Source organism: Aspergillus novofumigatus (assembly GCF_002847465.1).
Source record: "Aspergillus novofumigatus IBT 16806 chromosome Unknown P174scaffold_1, whole genome shotgun sequence".
NCBI lineage: Eukaryota > Fungi > Ascomycota > Eurotiomycetes > Eurotiales > Aspergillaceae > Aspergillus > Aspergillus novofumigatus.
Window position 1 is genome coordinate 525,651 of NW_020194274.1, and position 17,993 is coordinate 543,643.

Consider the following 17,993-nt stretch of genomic DNA (forward strand, 5'->3'; position numbering starts at 1 on the left):
GGGGACTATTAGATAAAGTGGAGGAACCATGGAAAAAAGTGAAGAAAACAAGGATGACGCGGAGTCATGTGGCCCCCACGTTGACTGTCCCTTCTCCAAGGATCCAAAGCAAGATAAGCTAGGCGATTCACGATCAGAAGATCAGAAGATCAGGAGATCCAGGCATCTTGTAATGATGATGCGATTGTTATGGCATACGTGGAAGTGGTTTTCTCAGCCCAGATTTTCATGATTTGTTGCTAGTTCCTCCGGCCAGGGCCAATCCAATGCGGGGTATCAATGAGGCATGGATAACCTCAAAGTCACGCATTAGTACTATCAATAGCATCCAGACTGATAAGATCATTTCTTAAGATACACTACGGAGTAGATGGTCGAACTGTATAAGTTTCGCATTTCAGTGTAAAGGTTACCCTAGATAGCGAGAGACTGTGTAGTTTGAATACACTGCAGATAAGCGAGTGACAAGGGTGAGAAACTAGAGACATAGCGAGGTAAGGACTGGACGGCAACTAGGTAGCCAAATCGTTGAATGGGCAATTGTGCTCATGTATTCAGGTTAATAGTCATCACCACGACTGATGACTTCTTTCCCACCGCTGTGGAGGAGAATCGTATGCTCGAACTGGGCCGTGTAGGATCCCTTCACGTCAACAAGCGGCGAATAGCATTCAACGATGCCGTTGTCCACCAGATTCTTCATCTGTGTGGTAAAGTCAACAGCCGTATACGCAATACTGTCTCAGTTGCTTACCCCAAGAAGATAGTTCTTCACCCCAAGACGCTCGAGATACCGGCGAGAAAAGACGATGCTGCCAAAATTGGCGTCGATGGTTTTGAGGAGTGACTTGGCCGAGGAAAGATGCAGATTGGCACCAGACATGTTCTCGTTTCTCCCGTAGCCGTAAACTCCGACCTACTGCAGCATTAGAAAATGACATGTACTGAAGGGGAAAAACTCTCTTGTGCCCTACATCATCGTCGAGGAATCCTCTGCCAGTACTTCCAAAAGTCTCGATGGCATATACTTCTCCCTCTTCCATCTTGTCCTGGTTATTGTTCTTGATAAAGGGGATCTGTTTTCCGCCATGGATATGGTACCGGAGAATATCGTGGCCAGTGATGTTGCGGATAGCCTTGACCGGGAAGACTTTTCCGTCAATTTCGACTTCGTAGCTCTCCATCACCTCCTGGATCGCGGCGCCAATATCACTCATCCTTGCATCAACACCAGCATGCTACCTGCGCATCAGCATCACAGCATTTCAGCTCAACGTTCTTGCGTGGACAGACATACCTTGATACCGGTATTGGTTGCCTCCCTCACTGCAGTAAGAAGATTATCGTACTTGTCGTCAAAAGCGACAGTAAATGCCGAATCAACAATGCGACCATTCACATGCACACCAAAGTCTACCTTGAGGACATCACTCTTGTCCAGGATGACGTCCTTCTCACGTGGATTTGGAGTCCAATGAGCGGCAATGTGATTCAAGCATAGGCCAGTGGGGAAGCCCATGCCGGCTTTGAAGAAGTCTCCAGGTTCAAGTCCCTGGTGGCCGGAGAGCGCACGAACACCATCTTCGATACCCTCGGCAATCGATAGGAGAGTTGCTCCCGGCTTGATAAGCTCTTTCTGCGCATATTGGCGGACCTGGCGATGGATTTCGGCAGCCTGGCGGTAATCGGGGAGGAAGTCCTCGTCCCAGAGACGCGAGTTGTAGCGCGCCTCTTCATCGGTCGTGCGCGACGTACAGTCGTACGGGACGAGTTCTCCTACTGGATACTCCGAAGGGAACAAAGTCGAGACCAGCACACGCGGTGGGCTAGTCTGCTTGAGCTCAGTCGCCGAAAGGGTTCCCGATTTGGTCTTCTTCTTCTTCTTGTTGGACTTCTTGCGTTTCTTCTTCTTTTCTGTTATGCGTAGACCGTCAGTGGTGGTTAAGTGCACTTGATCGAAATTTTGGGAAGTGGTTGATTGAGCTTACCAACATTGGGAGTCTCGGTGTTCACCCCATTTTCTTCGGCATCCTCATCGTCGTCATCATTATCACCAATGACTCCACGATCCAAATCGGCCGATCCCGAGCCATTTCGAGAGGTCTGAGGGTCGGGATTGGCTGGCTTGAGCTCATTGGAGTTGGAGGCTATACGGGAAGGATAAATTAGAGTTGCCGACGGTTGTTGTTTGTGGGAGGGTAAAACTCGTACTATGAGGAGCCTGCCAGTGTCCTTCAGGGCTCTTTGATCCCATGCTGTGGTTCCAAATCGCAGTGCTGACATGAACTGATGGCGAGCTAATCTGAGAATGTTGTCAGTTGTCAGAAAGAACAGAAAGCGGGGATTGAGTGTGGCTGCCTGGCTGAACAATCCCTTGCCTAAAAAGGTAAGGTTTGTATGTTTCTGCTCTTGGATACGAATCGAGACATTTATGCCGAGTACAACCATCTACGGAGTACGCTTTGGGGATTATTTACTCTACTGCCACCGCCACCACCACCACAATCATCGGCCTATTCTGTCACTACTGTCGAGCTAGGAGATTTTATCTGTGGAGACTCTACAGCGGCCTGTGCCTACTCTTTTCCGGCCTGCCAGTGATTATGAGACGAGCGCTTGCCAGTCCTCACAGGTCCGAGTACCCCCCCTACCCTCGTGCTCAGATACAATGATGGATAGTCAATTGACTATCCATGCATGAGATTTGTCAAAATCCCTTGTCATCTCATCATCCTTGCAATTATTACTACTCTCTATGGGCGCTTCGATGAACCGCTAAGGTGCCAAATGTTTGCTTCCTCTTCCCCAACTCTTTTGCAGGCCCTTTTTGTCTCTTGTCCTCTCCAAAGCAACGTCCTCTGTCAGACACGAGAAAAAAGAAAAAGGAAAAAGCAAAGGAAAAAAGCAAGAACTATTAATATAGTCTGCGAAGCTGTTTCAAGGCATCTTGGCCCGATTCATCCGACACTCAACCGGCAAATTATGAGGAATAGCCCCAGCCGAGATCTTAGACGTCTCGTCTCCCCCATTGCTCAAGTGCTTCGATGGACAGTTCGTCCGGACATCACCGGATCATCCAGCTTGGATTGACCTGTCACTTCTCATTGGCCGTGCAATTTACTACAGCCAGCTAACAGTAGGAAAATAGTAATATGGGGAACCAGGTTGACTCAGGTAGCCACAGTCTGCACGCAACAAATCTGACAGGGATCGCTGTGACTTACGAGAACCACGATGGACCAATAGCGCCAGCCTTAACAAGTACTTGCAGTTGCCGGCCTCGCTCACTCTATGAATAATGGAGCGATCTGGCTCACGCTAACCTTGACATTCACAGCAGTTTGCATGAAGAGAGCAAGCCTCGATGGCACGGTCGTTCAGTCCACCAATGTGCAATAAACAACTGTGGTAACTGGTAACTGCTGCAATTTAGAGCGCGAGGAAGAACCTACCCGCTGCGGATGAAGCTCGCATAGAGCTACTTCTTTCCCCCTCCTTTACCAGCATACTTACGCATCGAGAGGACAAATGAGGGTATGCTCGTGCTTTCTTTTCCCAGGTAGCAGACATGTCAATTTCTAAATCAGTCGAGTCGCTCCTGAGGGTGGTCTCCGAACAGCGCCATCTCGCTCAGTCACAGTGCAACAAAAGTCCTGAATGCAGATGGTAGGCGTTGAGCGCCACTGTCTCGAATCCCCTGTCATTCAGCCAGCCTGTTACCGGCGACGCCGTTGGAGAGGGTGGCTCTGGAACATCTTCCTACAGCATGGTAGTGAGAAGCCCAGACTGATGTCGGGCGCTCCGTTCAGTGAATTTCATCCCAATGCACATTTGATTGCATGCAGTCCAGACGATTGCTCTGCACATTGCTCGCCGTGGCATACAGCGACGTAGCATACGAAAATTTGCCCCCTCACTCCCTATATGATTATTTAAGGAACCTATGCCCTCTCAAAATCGTCTCGTTGCTCTGGTCTGCAATATCTTTTTTCCTCTTACTCAATGGTTCTTTCCTTCTGATGCTGTTTTGAGTTGCCTTTTTTGTTGTTTTGCGAGTCGTCGTCGTGACTCGAGAAAGACGACAGTTGATTACGACTCCCCTACTGGGCCCACAACCATTGTCCCTCCAACTAGTAATTCAAAGCAATCATTATCCGCAGGTTCTAATACCTCTCCACCTGTCGTCCACACTCAGGCTTCCCAAGAGTCAACAGATAATACCACCTCTACTATAGCCCCGGTCATCTTAACAACCATGGCAGCCACAGTTTCCTCTCCCTTGCCGCCTGGTTTGCTAGCTAGCAACAGACGGGTCTCGGGTCTCATGGACAGCGATGTCCTCTCTAACAATGGCGTCGCCCGTTCTGTCACTTCCCGTAGGGTGTCCTCCAGGAAATTCAAGTTTGTCGAAACAACCGAAGTATCCAGTTTGGTGCACTCCCTCAAACGTCGAAGTGGCGACGAGCTCGGCACCGGTGCATCGTCCAAGCTGTTGAACCATACACATGACTCGGTCTTGGACTGGATCCGCTCCCAGCGGATGAGCTTGCTCCCCCTGAAGGGAGTAGCTACGACAAGGTGCTATCATGGGCGCAGCTTTTTGTCGAGAGGCTGCACTCTTTCGACGAGGCGATTGCGGAGTTTGCCGGTGATAGCTATTTAGCTGCGCAGTTGGCTTACGGCTACTGTGCTCTGTTACTCGAGGTACAACCATTTATCCTACACAGATGACCTCACGAGGCTGACACACTCGCAGCTAGGACAGGAAAATGCGTCTGCGCTGATGGTTTCCTTTGGCTTTTTCTATAGCACTTCGATGAAGCTCGGAAACCTGCTTGAGCGGACGGAGCTGTTCAGCGTCTCCCAAGAAATCCGAGAGCAGCTGGTACTCGCTCTGGCGGACTTGGTCACCCTGGTCGCCAGTGTGTCCATGCACTTTCACAAGGCGATCCTCGGTCTGACCACGGCATCGATCTCCATCGACCTTTACAAGACCTTCCCTGGCCAGATTCAGACATTTCGTGACCGATGCGAGAAGATTTCCGAGGCCATGTGGCGCCATCAACTCCTGAGGGAGAACTTGGACCTCGAGAAAGGTATATTCATCGCTTTATCCATTGGATAGCCCGCTGACCAGGAACAGTGTCTGATCCCAAGGCAATCAAGCTATGGCTGAGCCCTGAAGATCGCGTTCTTGGTAATGTCGCGGAGCAAAGTTCCCATCTGGCCCATGACCGGGAGGAAATGACCTGTCTTTGGATGGCACCTTACTTGGCGCGCTTCTTGAAGAGTCCGCTCAAAGCTCTTGCTATCGCTGGCAAGCCTGGTTCCGGACGAACGGTTTTGGCCTCTGTGATTGTTGATCAGCTGCAGCACACGATCGGGGGTGTCTCCTACGCCACATTGTTCGTTCCAATCAGTGAGTATCTCAGATAGTCCATTCTGCAAGCGACCTCCTAATTTTTTATCCGCAGATGCAAGAGTGCCAGCAGAGGCAACACCGCGTGCGGTAGCCAGAAGCATTCTGTACCAGCTTTTCGATAAGCGCATCGGAAATGTGCAGTTGCTGCAGATCCTGAGTGTCGCCCATGAGCGCAGCAAGAAGGCCACTAATGAGCAGGATTATGACAGTCTTCTGTGGAATGCTTTGGAGGCGGCACTCAGCGTGGCTCTGCCTGGTGCCAAAGAGCTTGTCATTGTCGTTGATGGCGTTGACGAGGCATCCTGCAGTGAAACCGCCATGCTCAACCAGCTGGCCACAGCCACTGCTAAGGGGAGTAACGTGAAATTGATCACCCTTGGTGCACTCAAGCCTCCCACTGCAGCAGACCATGCCTTTGTCCAGATCACCGAGGAACTCATCTTTGATGATGTCGCCGCCGTTGTACGGGATCAGTTACAGCAGAGTCGTGTCTTCTTGGGCATGTCTGAGCTGGATCAGGAGACCATCGTTGGCCGCATCACGGAAGCGTCCCAGGGCTCATTCCTCTGGGGGAAGCTCGCCACAAAACGGGTTCGCTACGAGGAGACTGAAGACAGCCTCCACAAGGCCGTGGATGCCCTGTTGAGTGCCAAGCTTACTCTTGCCGACTTTGTCCTCCAACTTCTGCAAGGACACAACGTCACTGAGGATGCAAAGAACATGTTGCTCTGGCTTATTACAGCCGATCGGCCGCTTCTATTGAAAGAACTCGAGCTTTTGGCTTCTATACAGGTCGACAAGCTCACGGTGGCGGACCGTAAGCTGGACGTATTGCAAGTCTTGAAACCACTCAATGGTCTGGTATTCGTGCAAGATGGTCAGGTTTTTATTCGTCATGGCCTCTTCAGAGCCTCCCTTCTGGATATTTTTAGCAAGGGCAAACTAGTGTCGACCGTCAAAGACCGCCACGCCGATCTCGTGACTCGCCTGTTGATCTACATCCGGGCAACGGTGACGCAGGAGAACGAACTCTCCCTTGTATCTCTGGACTGGCACGATACCGACCGCCTCGTCAACAGAAATCCCTTGCTCGAATTCGCCGTGCGTTACTGGGTGCACCATGTTCGGCAAACCTCAGCGTTCACAGCCAAAAGTGAGGTTGCAGTAGCGAAGGAGTTTGCCAAGATCCTACCGGCTTCGATCACGACCCTGCGACTTGAGAGCACGCTGTGGGGAAATGCACCTACGCCCACGCTGCTGCTCTACTTGACCACTGTCACCAACATCTACCGCCAGATGCTGTCAGCGAATCATGTTGTTACTCTTCAGTCCATAATCTTCTTGGCTCTTTTGAACCAGCGCCTGGAGTATACCTCTGAAGCCATTCCTCTGTTCTTTGAAGCCGCCACGCTGAGCCGCACGCTTCTAACTTCACGCCATATCGTGACAATGCAAATGGCTAGGACCTTCGTCGAATTGACGCAGCAGAGAACCACAAGCACCAAGACCGAGATTATGGTCAAGAGAGAAGAGGTCCTGTTGCTGTTGGTTGAATGCTACAAGCGTCACTATGGAGAGCATTCTGAAACTGTGGTCACAGTTCTCAGGCAATTGATCGACCACTACACCCTGATCAAGGAAGAGGAGAAGGTCAAGGAGATCACCATTTCAATTGAGTCCATTACCACCCACCATCATGGTCATGGTTCCAATGGTGCTAACGGAGGGCTGGAGATTCATCTCAACAAGGGCAGTGCCGGGCCAATTGATATCGGTGTCGGGTTCTCTCTGGATTATGAAGAAGGCGACGAAGTCATCCAAGAATCCGAGTCGTACAACGTTGAGGAATGGATCAAAAAGGCCGAGATCTACGTGGCCGAAGGCAAGGTCGAACTCGCCGAGCGTACTTATGTCGAGATCTGGCAGCGGGTGAGCAGAGAGTACCGCACTCATTACTCTGCGTACTGGGAGGAGCGGAAGATGACCACTGTGCTGGCGTACTCCAAATTCCTCGTGTCTCAGAAGAGAGCATACGAGGCATCCTCTGTGTTGTCCAGTCTGTGGCAAGAGTATGAACAGGCAAGCATCTCGATCTCCGAAACTTCCGTGTCCTACTTCCAGGAAGTCGCCAAGATGATGAAGCTCGTTGGTATCTCCGACGTGGCACTCTTGGTCTACAAGCGCTGCTCCAGATACTATGAGAGCATCAATTCAACCCACAGCTCGACGTACAAGGAGATTCAGGAGAGCATCCGAACGACCTCGAAGGAGGTTGTCAAGTCCTTCAGTTCTTCGAGCACGGTCATATCGGAGACAACCATCGAGGAGATCTTTATCGGTGGCTCCAGCTCGACCGAGACCATCGAGGAGTCTTCATTTACAGCTCTGCATCGGTCCCTTGAACTGTATATTTCGCAGCATCGCTGGCAAGATGCTGCGCGCCTGCTCAAGAAGATCCTACGTCTTGTCTGGCCTTCTCTCTTTGCGCCATCGGTTCAGGACGTCACCCTCCCCGAGAAGCATGTCGATCATTGCGTGGAACTTGCTGCCCGTCTCGGTCTGTGCTATCATTTCCGGCGTCGCTTGAGCAAGGAAGAGGACATCCGCCTGAGGGTGTACCGAGCAGTCCGTGCCGAGAGGAAAGTGGAAGACAAGCTGCGTGAGCGCGCTACCGCCGAATTGCTTCGTTTCTTCGAGCACACCTCCCAGACGGAGATGATCATCAACCTCCGACAGGAGATGCTGAGCGATTATATTGAAGCCTACGGGGCTGAGCATGAGCGTGTTATCAAGATTCTCTGGGTCCTAGCCGAGCTAACGCGTCCTCGTCCAATTTTTATCGAATATTACCAGCAAATTATCCGAGCGTTGAACAAGGACTCGCAGGTCTGCCATCCAGAGGCCATTGAGCCGATGGTCATTGTGGCCACCGAGCTGTGGAATCAAGGGCGCTATCTGGACGCCTTGGCCTACTACAAGGTCATTTTCAATACGTTCCTGACCCAGCCCAAGCTCGGTCCCAAGTTTCAGGTCCAGGAATTTGTGCAGGAGCTTTTCGAGCGCTACACCCGCTGCTTGCGCAGCGTCCACGCAGAGTTCACTGTGCTACACAAGGTCACTGTCGAATACCGAGCTCGGTGTACGGCGGTTTTTGGTGTGGCTGCATCTATTACCATCCGAGCCACCCTGACTCTTGCGAAGCTCTGCCAGGAGTCCAAGCGCTTTTTGTCTGAAGCGATCACTCTCTATGAGGAGCTTCTCAAGATCGAATCCGCGGAGCTGGACAGGGATGAGATTTCCGTGACACTAGATGGTCTCTCCGAGGAACAAGATGAGTCTTCTAGCTCCTCCGCTCACAGTGAACGGACTTTCAAGGTCATGCGGAAGCGCATCACCACCGTGCGTGAGACGCATGGATGGGCCCATGAGGAATCTCTGACTCGGATGAAAGAGATGATCACCATCTACACTGAGCGGAAGGAGACTGAAACTGTGGTGCGCGAACTCACCGAGGCGACCGTGCAAATCCTCATGTCCGAAACGTCTTCCACTCGCTTGATCGCTGCAGCCAGCACCATCGCGTCCTGCTATATTGAAGCGGGCCAGATCCAGAAAGCGGTCGAGCTCTCGCACGAGATTTATCGGCAGATTGTGATGAAAGAAGTCGTCAACATTGAGAGTGTTCAGTTTGATCTCTCCTCCAAGGAGCGCAAGAGTCTCACATTCTTGGCGCAGCTCGAGTATATCCTTCGGCGCAACACTTCTGTCACGGTGACGGAGATTCTGGCCGCGTTGACCACGGAGTATGTCTACTTTGAGGAGTTCCGGAGATTGATCACGTCGAAGAGCAGCTCCATCCAGACTCTCACCGTGTCTGCTGCTCGCCTGTACCACTTCCTGGTTGCTAATGGCCGGCAAGCTGCGGCGGCCCGGGTCTTTGATGATTTCCTCGGCTATTTCGCCGCCACGGAGGGCAAGCGTGTGGCTCTGACCGAGACGTCGCGGGTGAAGATCCTGGTCATTACTATCCTGGACCACTTCAGCACCCATCATTCGCACGACTTTGTCCGTTCCATTGGCATTGCAAGCATCCATCGGGTCACGGAACTTCTCAAGGACCAGCGATATGAAGCGGCTTGTGATCTGGCGCTGGCCAGCTTCAAATACCTATCGGCTCACGAGTCCTACCGGAGCCCTGCTATCGTCAAGTTTGCCTTTATCTTGGGTATGACCATTTCCGGGCGCGATGTTGTCCACGGCCCCGACGACGCCATTCGCAAGAAGCTCCTGGGTGTGTCCGCAGTCATCATCCAGGACGCTCTCCGTGTCATCGACGGACTCAAGATCGACCTGTCGCAGATCGGCCTGCACCACCTGAACAACCTCATCGGCCTGCTGGGCGAGCAGCAAGACTACCAAACTCTGGCTTGGCTCCTGAACAAACTCTGGAACAGCCGCGAAGCTCAGCGTACCTGGAAGCCATATATCACACTCGCGCTGGGCCGCCGCCTCGTCCTGGCCCGCTACCTCGTCGGCGACTCGATGGCAGCGGTGCGCTTGGCCGAGGACATTGTGTACAACTGCCGCCGCGTGCACGGTGCCTGCCACCCCGCTACACTGGATACCTCTGTCCTTTTGTCCCAGCTGTACATTGGCGTCGGCCTGCGGTACCAGTCCCACAAGAACGGACAGGAGATGGCCAACCGCTACTACAAGAAGAGCGCCGCGCTGCACGAGAACCTCCTGCGCATCTTCAGCGACCCTTCGTTTGCCGAGTTGGAGTGTGGGCTTGACAACAGCATGAGCCTGGATGGCTCGGCGTACGATCTTGACCTGGGCGAGCCGGTCGGCCACGTCCCGGACGGCGAGGGTGTGCGTCGGCACCTGTACCTGCTGAAACTTGCCGTGCAGCGTCTGGGTGATTGGCCCAAGGACTACAGCGAGTATGAGCGGCTCAACGCGGACCTCTTCCGGGAGTTTGCATCTGATCTGAAGGGTGTGGAGGGAGTGGAGAAGTGGGATCTGAAGGCATTTGGGGCGGGCAAGGCAGAAGGGAATGCGGATGTGTTGGAGACTGAGTTCAAGGGGTGGGAGTTTTTGGAAGCCCCTGCACCAGTGGAGGGGTAATCTTTCTTACTTTGTGTGTTGAGTTGTAGTCTTCTTTGCCTTTGTATTATGTCCTAACTTGCTTAATATGTTTTCAGATGCAATGCAGTATTCTATAGCACTTCTTTAACACTTCCTTCTATTATGTAGGACTATGCGTTGATGAAAGGGATGGACTGGCTATGAATGCCCTGGCAATGCCATTAGATGCTGGATGCATGCTATGTCCGAGGTTAAGATCTTATATACAAGTAGTATATAAGTGAATCAATCACCCATTACATGATTGGATGCCTTATATAGTTACCTTACCCTGCACGAACCAGCTCCTGCAGTCCTGCTAATGCACACAACAGAAGACAACAATCTGCCTTAATATATGGACCCAGCAAACACTCCATTCATAGCCGTCAATGCGGGGATCCCATCCCATCCCATCCTCTCCATTCCATACGGAGCTACTTCCTCACCACATCGACAGCCACAACCTCATCAGCAGAAGCAGACTACCTCATCATCGGCGGCGGCACAACCGGCCACCTCCTCGCCGACCGCCTCTCTTCAACACCCACCACCACCGTCCTGATCCTCGACCCAGGCGACGACACCCGCACCAACCCCAACGTCACCAATCCAACACAATGGCTCCGCAACGCACACACAGACATAGACTGGGCCTACGCCTCCACGCCCCAGTCTTACGCCCTCAAACCGCACCCTCTCCTACACCGCAGGCCGCATCCTAGGCGGCACGAGCATGATCAACGGGATGACGTACCTGCGCGCCGATAGGCCCGAGATCGATGCGTGGCAGGCGCTAGGTGCTACGGGGCGGACTTGGGAGACCGTCTGGCCGTATTACTTGCGTACGGATAAGTTTAGTTAGCCGTTGGGGTGGCAGGTTGATGCGGGGACGGATGATGTGCCGTCTTTTCATGGGAGAATGGGGAGCGTAGATGTTTGTTTCTCGATGGAGTTGTCGAGAACGAAATTTTGGGAGAGGGTGAGGGATGCGTGGGTGGGTTTAGGGGTGAGATGGAATAAAGATCCGAATAGGGGGTTGGGTTGAAGGGATTTCGGTATGGCCGCAGACGATTGATTGTAAGGAGGATGTAAGGTGTAGTTCTGCGAAGGCGCTTTATTATCCTATTGATCGGACGGAGGAATCTGAGGGTTGTTGATGCGTCGGTGATTCCGCTGCAAGTGAGTGGGCATCTCACGGCGACGTTGTATGCGGTTGCTGAGCGGGCGGCGGATATTATATTGAATTAAGACATAAGAATTGATAGTTTAAGAGATGAAAAGAAGAAGATGCATTCCCTAACTCCATCCAGGTATCCGTAATGTAACAAGTCTAGTAGATAAACAACTTTTGACCTTTTGACTCTGCGTAAATGCTATGCTCGCTGCGCCCTCGCGCGCGCGCTATACGGCCTGCAACATATCCAGCATCCCCTTGGTCTGACACGCCTGATGCGCCATTTCCACCTCCTCGCGCACCCGCCGATGCAGCCGCTCCACCATCTTGTCGATCTGCGCCGATTGCCCCAAGTTGCCCGAGTAGATGTCCAACACGTTCATGGCGACCTCCACGCACAGCGTCACCAGCCGCGGCTCCGTGATGTTCTTGTGCACCCACTGCAGCACCGGCTGCAGCGTCTCCTCGTCGCGGCCCTGCAGCGCAGCCCGCAGCGCGGAGCGGTGCCGCAGCGCCGTGAACAGCGTCAGTTGTGCCGTCTTGTCACTCGACGCCAGCACCTGGTCCAGCGCCGCCGAGTACCGCGCCTTGCGCAGGTCGTACTCCCACGTCTGCTCCTTCTTGCGCTTCTTCTTGTCCTGGCCCTCGATCACGATCTCCACGCCTTCGCCGATGAAATCCCGGCCGCGCAGCCGCTTCTCCCAGCCGGACCCGCGCTGCTTCTGCTGCTTGGCTACCTTCCGGTCATGCTCTTCCAGCTTGCCCTCCAGCAACGCCTGCATCTCCTTGCGTCGTTCGCGCTCCCGGATCTTCTGCTGGCCCGACAGCCGGGTCTTGATCGATAGCAGACCCGACTGCATGCCTACCGCGATGTGCTTGTCCTCCCGCGAGACCCCAGACGTAATCACCTGCAGCGACAGGATCGGAGACGGGTACTTCGAACCCGACACTACATTCCACCCAGTCGTCTCAAACACCTTCATGTGCCCGTCCAACGCACCACTAAGCAGTCTCTCCCCATTCGACGCCAGCGCCAGCGCCGTCACTGTCTTCTGATGACTCTGAATCATATGCAGCGGCTTCCCCGCCACAATATCCAGCACCGCAATCTTATTCTCCGCCGACGCCAGCAGCGTCGTCCCCGTCGGCATAGGCAGCACACTCTCAATCGGCCCCGCCATCTTAAACGTCATCACCGCCCGGTTCTCCACGCGCGGATCCCACAGCCTCACCGTCCGATCATAACTCCCCGAGACCACCAAACCCGACGCCGCCAGCGAGCCAGGCATGTACGCCCCGCTGCGCACATAGTCCGTATGTCCCAGGAACGTCCGCGCGGCGCTCTCGCTCGGCAGATCCCACAGCCGCACGGTCCGGTCGTCGCTGGCGCTCAGGACGGAGGTCGGATCGCTCGGCGAGAACTTGGTCAGCCACACCGGCTGCCGGTGGTCCTTCCATGTCTTCAGGATTGCCCGCGACGCGACGTCGAAGACCTGCACTGTGCCGGTGTCGTCGCCTGTCACGACTACCCGGCCATCGGGCCGCACGTCGGTGCCGCGTACGGTATCGTCGAAGCGGGTGATTGTGCGGAGGAGTTTGCGGGTGCGGATGGAGTAGATCTGCACGCGGGCGCCGGTCGTCACGGTGAAGACGTCGGGCGGCTGGGTGAGGGACGGGAAGGCAGAGGCGGATGAAGGAGCGGACGGCTGCGTGATGAGGTTGACGGGACCGTTGGCGGGAGAGGGGATGAGGAGCGGATTCTTGAAGGTCTTCCAGTATTGCTGCTCGGGCGTCAAGCGGGTTGAGGGCAGCGCAGGCAGCTTGACCTGCTGGAGGGGAAGGACGGGGGCAGCCATGGCTGCTTCCGTTGACTAATTATCGATTGATCGATCGGAAACGATATCGATTATCAAGTGAGTTGAGAGAATGCTCGTTTCTCAGTGACTGGCGTGGTGTGTTGGTGGAAGCTGGTTGATGATCTTGAAGTTTTTTATCACATCAAAAAAGTTCTGTTCTATCGCAACGCCGATTGGCAGATACCGCTAGTAATTTATCTGTATGCAATTCATATTGAGCGGTGTATCAATACATCTCCGGTATTTTATTTTCAGCCTGAGGCATCAATCGAAGCCCTAATTCTAAGAGCAGATGCCTTCATCCATTTCTACAAATGAAAACAGGGAAGACTATTGAACCTCTGGAGCTCCGAGCCAATTGGATACTGCCTTGGTGACAATGTCAATGTGACGAAGGAAATCTTACATGGAGATCTACACCTCCAGACCACTTGCTAGAGGATGAGGGATTCAGCACAGTGAGCTAAGGGCACGAGCAAATTGACTCCATTCAAGGAAGCTTAGAGGTGAATCACAGAGCGAGTGACTCAAACTGCCTTAATGATAATGCTTCCCGCTAATTAGCTGCATCTATACAAATAGAGTTGAGCTCCCGAACTGCCTGATCAGTTAGAGACAAACACAGTCAATGACAGCAAAGGTAGCTTGTTTGCGGCCAACGAGCCAGCTCAAGAAATAAAAGCAAATATGAGTCGACTCAGCTAATTGGGTGGTCAATAGGGTGTGACATACGGAGGATATGGTCTCTCATTCCCTCTTCAAGGTGTCCGTTTGCCTTCAATAGTAGATGCCGATCTATGCGAGAAGCTGTACATGTCACTCTGTGGCTTGCGCACCCCCAATAGTGGTATATTCGCTGCCCAGCGTAGAATTGGCGTGAGGATCAATAAGCCTACCTAGCTTCTAGAGAGCGAGTATAAATACCCCTCTCACCTCCCGTGGACGTGGACAGTTGCAGCTGCGCTTCTTCATCTTCATCTTTGTCAATACATTCTGCTTTTGCAATTCAAGCGTTGCCAGATCATCATCATCATCATCATCATCATCATCATCATCATCATCATCATCATCATCATCATCATCATGCGTTTCTCCGTCCCCGCCGTCGTCACCCTCACCATGAGCGCTGGCCTCGCATCAGCCGCCGCCAGCCTCCCTTCCACAGCCTGCTGGAACCTCCAATCCGTCATCCAGAACGTCGACTACGCGCGTTTCTTCGGCCACGCCCAGCAGGAGATCTGCAGCAAAGGCTGCAAAGTCAAGCTCTCCGAGTACGAGCCCAACCTGCGCAACTTTGGCAGGTCCATCATAGAAGCCGAAACCCCCAACATGGGCACGCCGCAGCTGAACAACGCCTACATCAGCGGGGTGGACAGCCTGATCGACTTGGCCCGGACACAATGCGCAGCCGGGGAGGGCGACCTGTGCGCCATGAATACCGCCGAGTTGCAGTCCCTGGCAAAGTGTGTCAAGGCCAACTCGTGGAGAGTTTTCCTGGACAACGCCTTGAGCCTGTGGCCTGTTCTGACCACGAACTGCCAAACGCAGTATGACTTCTTTTCGAACCCGGCCTTGTGGGAAGAGAAGGTCCCGGCCTATTTCCGGGGATTTGCCGAAAACTGCGAGAAGAACTGAGTTGGTCCGGTTTGTCAAGAGGCTAGTGAGGCTTGAAGGCTGCAGGACTTGCAAGATGTCGTCGGAATTATGGATATTCGGATTCCCCACGGCATATTTAATCGGCAGCTATGTAATTAGTGCACCCGGACTATTTGCATATACATCGTTAGTCGAACAACCCAGCGGATGAGTGACAATTTCTGTCGATCCAAGGATCTAGATTGTAGTAGTATGAACTACAAAAGTGGTTCCAAGATTGAGGGGATCCAGAAGCCCTGATCACAACCTTTGACTCTGAGAGTGAGGGCGTACGGAGTAGATGGATCAGGGCTGCATAAGCGGTGTGACAAGACCGATCAAGATGATCGTCAGTAATAATAAATAGCGAATCCTGCCCCTGGAGCTATTGATGAGAAACTCCGCCGTCGTACGGATGCACGGGAGGACCCAGTTTTTCCACTGAGCTAAATTGTCGGGCAGACAAGCTTCTAGCTACGTAGTCGTAGTAGAAATGATAATGCACATTGGTCAACGAGTCTGCTCCTGAGAATTCTGCATTGGACGTGTCGAATCCAGAGACTCAGGAGATAGGATGGCTTCATATTGCTTTTTCTGGTTCTGTATTCCAGCTGACCTGTTATCTGCTAGTTACTTTCGCATTGGCTTTTACTCTAAACACTAGCACAATTCCTTGGGTCGTCAGTCTTTCAAGCAGCAAGAGTGCAAAACAACTGCACTGCCGCAACGATGTATATAGAATCCATGATGAAAAAGGCGCTGAAATCGAAGTGGGCTCGAGACCTCTTGATGAACATCGCCCGACAAGGTCCGATCCCTCAACACGTCGCATTCATCATGGACGGGAATCGGCGATTCGCGCGAGCGCGCGGTATGCCAATTGAGCAAGGTCATGAACTCGGGGCGGCAACAATGAAAGAGGTAACGTGCAGGAACCCGGTACCTAGATCTGTGCTGGAAGCAGCTGATTGACTGACTGACTGACTGAAGATTGTAGAAACCGGCTTTATCATCGGGATCAAGGTGATCACAGTATATACGTTCAGCATTGAAAACTTCAAGCGGCCGAGAGACCAAATCGAGGCCATCATGGCTCTATTCCGAGAGCAGATCGCCATGTACTCTGCTCCCGGCGGGTTTGCGGAGCAGTTGGATTTTTCGATCCGGGTGTTGGGCCGCTTAGAGATGTTGGACGAAAAGACTAGAGACGCATTCGAGAAGGCGGTCGAGGCGACGCGGAAAGGGAAACTGATCCTGAACTTGTGTGTGGCGTACACGTCGCGCGACGAGATGACAAGAGCCATGCGACGGTGCGTGGAGGAGTATCCTCACACAGCCATCACCGCGCAATCGCTTTCGGATAACCTGGACACCGCGCACAATCCGCCTGTGGACCTCGTGGTGCGATCGTCGGGGGTGTATCGCCTGAGTGACTTTCTGCTCTGGCAGTGCCATGAGGATACTCAGATCCAGATCGTGGATGCGACGTGGCCGGAGTTTGGGGCCTGGGAGCCCTTTATGGTGTTGCTGAGATGGCAGAGAATGAAAATATCCAGCAGAAGGCGCAGCAGCGATTTAGCTACAGCTAGATCGCAGGTCATGGCCAGCTCCTCCATCTCATCCTCGGCGGTCGCTTGTGCCTTACCGCTTCTCTTTTCGTTTTTGAGTGCCTTGTCTTGCTATTATTTCCTGGCGACTGTATGACCTTTGGCAAGCGAGCGTAGTGTTATTACTCTAGCCTGTGACGATATCTATTTACCCTACTGCGGCTTCATTCTCTCATCCCTGTTAATTTACTGTCTATCGTGCTGCGAATCCAATGCATTGGCAAAGATTCGCGCCATGAGGCCTTTGTTCTTCAGCTTGCTCCTTGTGGCGCCTGGCGAAGTCGAGAAATGGCCGTGTCAACCAACAGAAATATCGTCGGGGTACAATCAGAGCAAATATAGTATCCAACAGTAACATTCCAATCTCGATTACGTCTGCTGAGTACCACTCAACAAGGTCCTGCTACATATTGGCAAAGTGATTCACCAGTATAGCAAAAGGGCCAAGCATTTTGATGGAGAGCAGCAGTCAGTATCTGGAAGAACAGATGCATGGGCAGTCTATAAGAGGGGCAATCAGAGTTAATGCACTTACTATTAAAACGACAGGAGCCATGGCTGCAAGCTATTGGCTGAATAGCCATAGATCGGCAAGAAAAGGCAATTATATCTTCAGCATTAGCTGTCATACAGTGGGAGTGTTAGAAGGAGCAAATGATACTTCTTCAAGGGGCCGTGCGCTTATTCGGACCGGCTGTCGTATTTAGTTATCTGCCTTCTTAAGTTCTTGCTACTCTTCAGTTCAATCAAGGCCTAGCTTAGTTTATATTGTGCTCGGAAAAATAGGCAGCAGGAGATCTTCATCTCCCTACACTATTTCGCATGATTAAAGTGCAAGGTAGAAGGAGGTGCAACCATGATTAATTCCTGTAGGGTCCGTCGTGCTTCGTGCACAGTGCATTGACATATTCCTTACATAGACGAACGAGGCATGCTTCTCTGTCCATGCGGATTGAGCATGACACATAACATTCCTCGCAACTCCACCACGGTCAAGCAGGTGTCAATAGTCGACAGAGTAGATTGCCAGTCTCAGAATGGAACATGGAAATGGATAGCTCCAGAATTGGCCTACCTCTTCTCTACAGATCTTGAGGACGCTTCCGGTCAAGCTAAGCCTGTTACTCGACACTTTGCAGGGCGTAGCCAGACGAATGATATCAGACGTA

General features: G+C 52.5%; 6 protein-coding genes across 6 annotated transcripts; 3 read left to right on the plus strand and 3 right to left on the minus strand.

The window, feature by feature from the left end:
• Window positions 1-392: 392 nt before the first annotated feature.
• Window positions 393-2,445, minus strand: P174DRAFT_381320 (putative methionine aminopeptidase, type II). Its single transcript, XM_024823070.1, has 6 exons — window positions 2,212-2,445; window positions 1,989-2,147; window positions 1,298-1,914; window positions 975-1,238; window positions 755-916; window positions 393-703 (listed from the first exon to the last, which is right to left on the minus strand). The coding sequence occupies exons 1-6, from the start codon at window positions 2,252-2,254 to the stop codon at window positions 560-562; spliced, it is 1,389 nt and encodes a 462-aa protein (XP_024686671.1). The 5' UTR covers window positions 2,255-2,445; the 3' UTR covers window positions 393-559.
• Window positions 2,446-4,255: 1,810 nt separating this feature from the next.
• Window positions 4,256-11,498, plus strand: P174DRAFT_446751 (NACHT domain protein; the record flags this gene model as incomplete). The annotated part of the gene is made up of 7 exons (XM_024828619.1): window positions 4,256-4,475; window positions 4,538-4,704; window positions 4,757-5,096; window positions 5,144-5,419; window positions 5,475-10,545; window positions 10,885-11,152; window positions 11,199-11,498. 7 exons carry the CDS (start codon window positions 4,256-4,258, stop codon window positions 11,412-11,414), a joined length of 6,558 nt encoding a protein of 2,185 aa, XP_024686672.1. The 3' UTR covers window positions 11,415-11,498.
• Window positions 11,499-11,838: 340 nt separating this feature from the next.
• On the minus strand, window positions 11,839-13,702 carry P174DRAFT_436470 (snoRNA-binding rRNA-processing protein UTP15). The gene has a single exon (XM_024826054.1). It carries the CDS (start codon window positions 13,580-13,582, stop codon window positions 11,954-11,956), a length of 1,629 nt encoding a protein of 542 aa, XP_024686673.1. The 5' UTR covers window positions 13,583-13,702; the 3' UTR covers window positions 11,839-11,953.
• Window positions 13,703-14,560: 858 nt separating this feature from the next.
• P174DRAFT_446753 (uncharacterized protein) lies at window positions 14,561-15,382 on the plus strand. The gene has a single exon (XM_024828620.1). It carries the CDS (start codon window positions 14,666-14,668, stop codon window positions 15,215-15,217), a length of 552 nt encoding a protein of 183 aa, XP_024686674.1. The 5' UTR covers window positions 14,561-14,665; the 3' UTR covers window positions 15,218-15,382.
• A 582-nt stretch (window positions 15,383-15,964) lies between these two features.
• On the plus strand, window positions 15,965-16,921 carry P174DRAFT_381326 (undecaprenyl diphosphate synthase family protein; the record flags this gene model as incomplete). Its single annotated transcript, XM_024823071.1, has 2 exons — window positions 15,965-16,138; window positions 16,208-16,921. The coding sequence occupies 2 exons, from the start codon at window positions 15,965-15,967 to the stop codon at window positions 16,919-16,921; spliced, it is 888 nt and encodes a 295-aa protein (XP_024686675.1).
• Window positions 16,922-16,969: 48 nt separating this feature from the next.
• P174DRAFT_3454 (uncharacterized protein) lies at window positions 16,970-17,593 on the minus strand. Its single transcript, XM_024821713.1, has 3 exons — window positions 17,486-17,593; window positions 17,360-17,434; window positions 16,970-17,224 (listed from the first exon to the last, which is right to left on the minus strand). The coding sequence occupies exons 2-3, from the start codon at window positions 17,378-17,380 to the stop codon at window positions 17,018-17,020; spliced, it is 228 nt and encodes a 75-aa protein (XP_024686676.1). The 5' UTR covers window positions 17,381-17,434; window positions 17,486-17,593; the 3' UTR covers window positions 16,970-17,017.
• Between the last annotated feature and the right edge of the window lie 400 nt (window positions 17,594-17,993).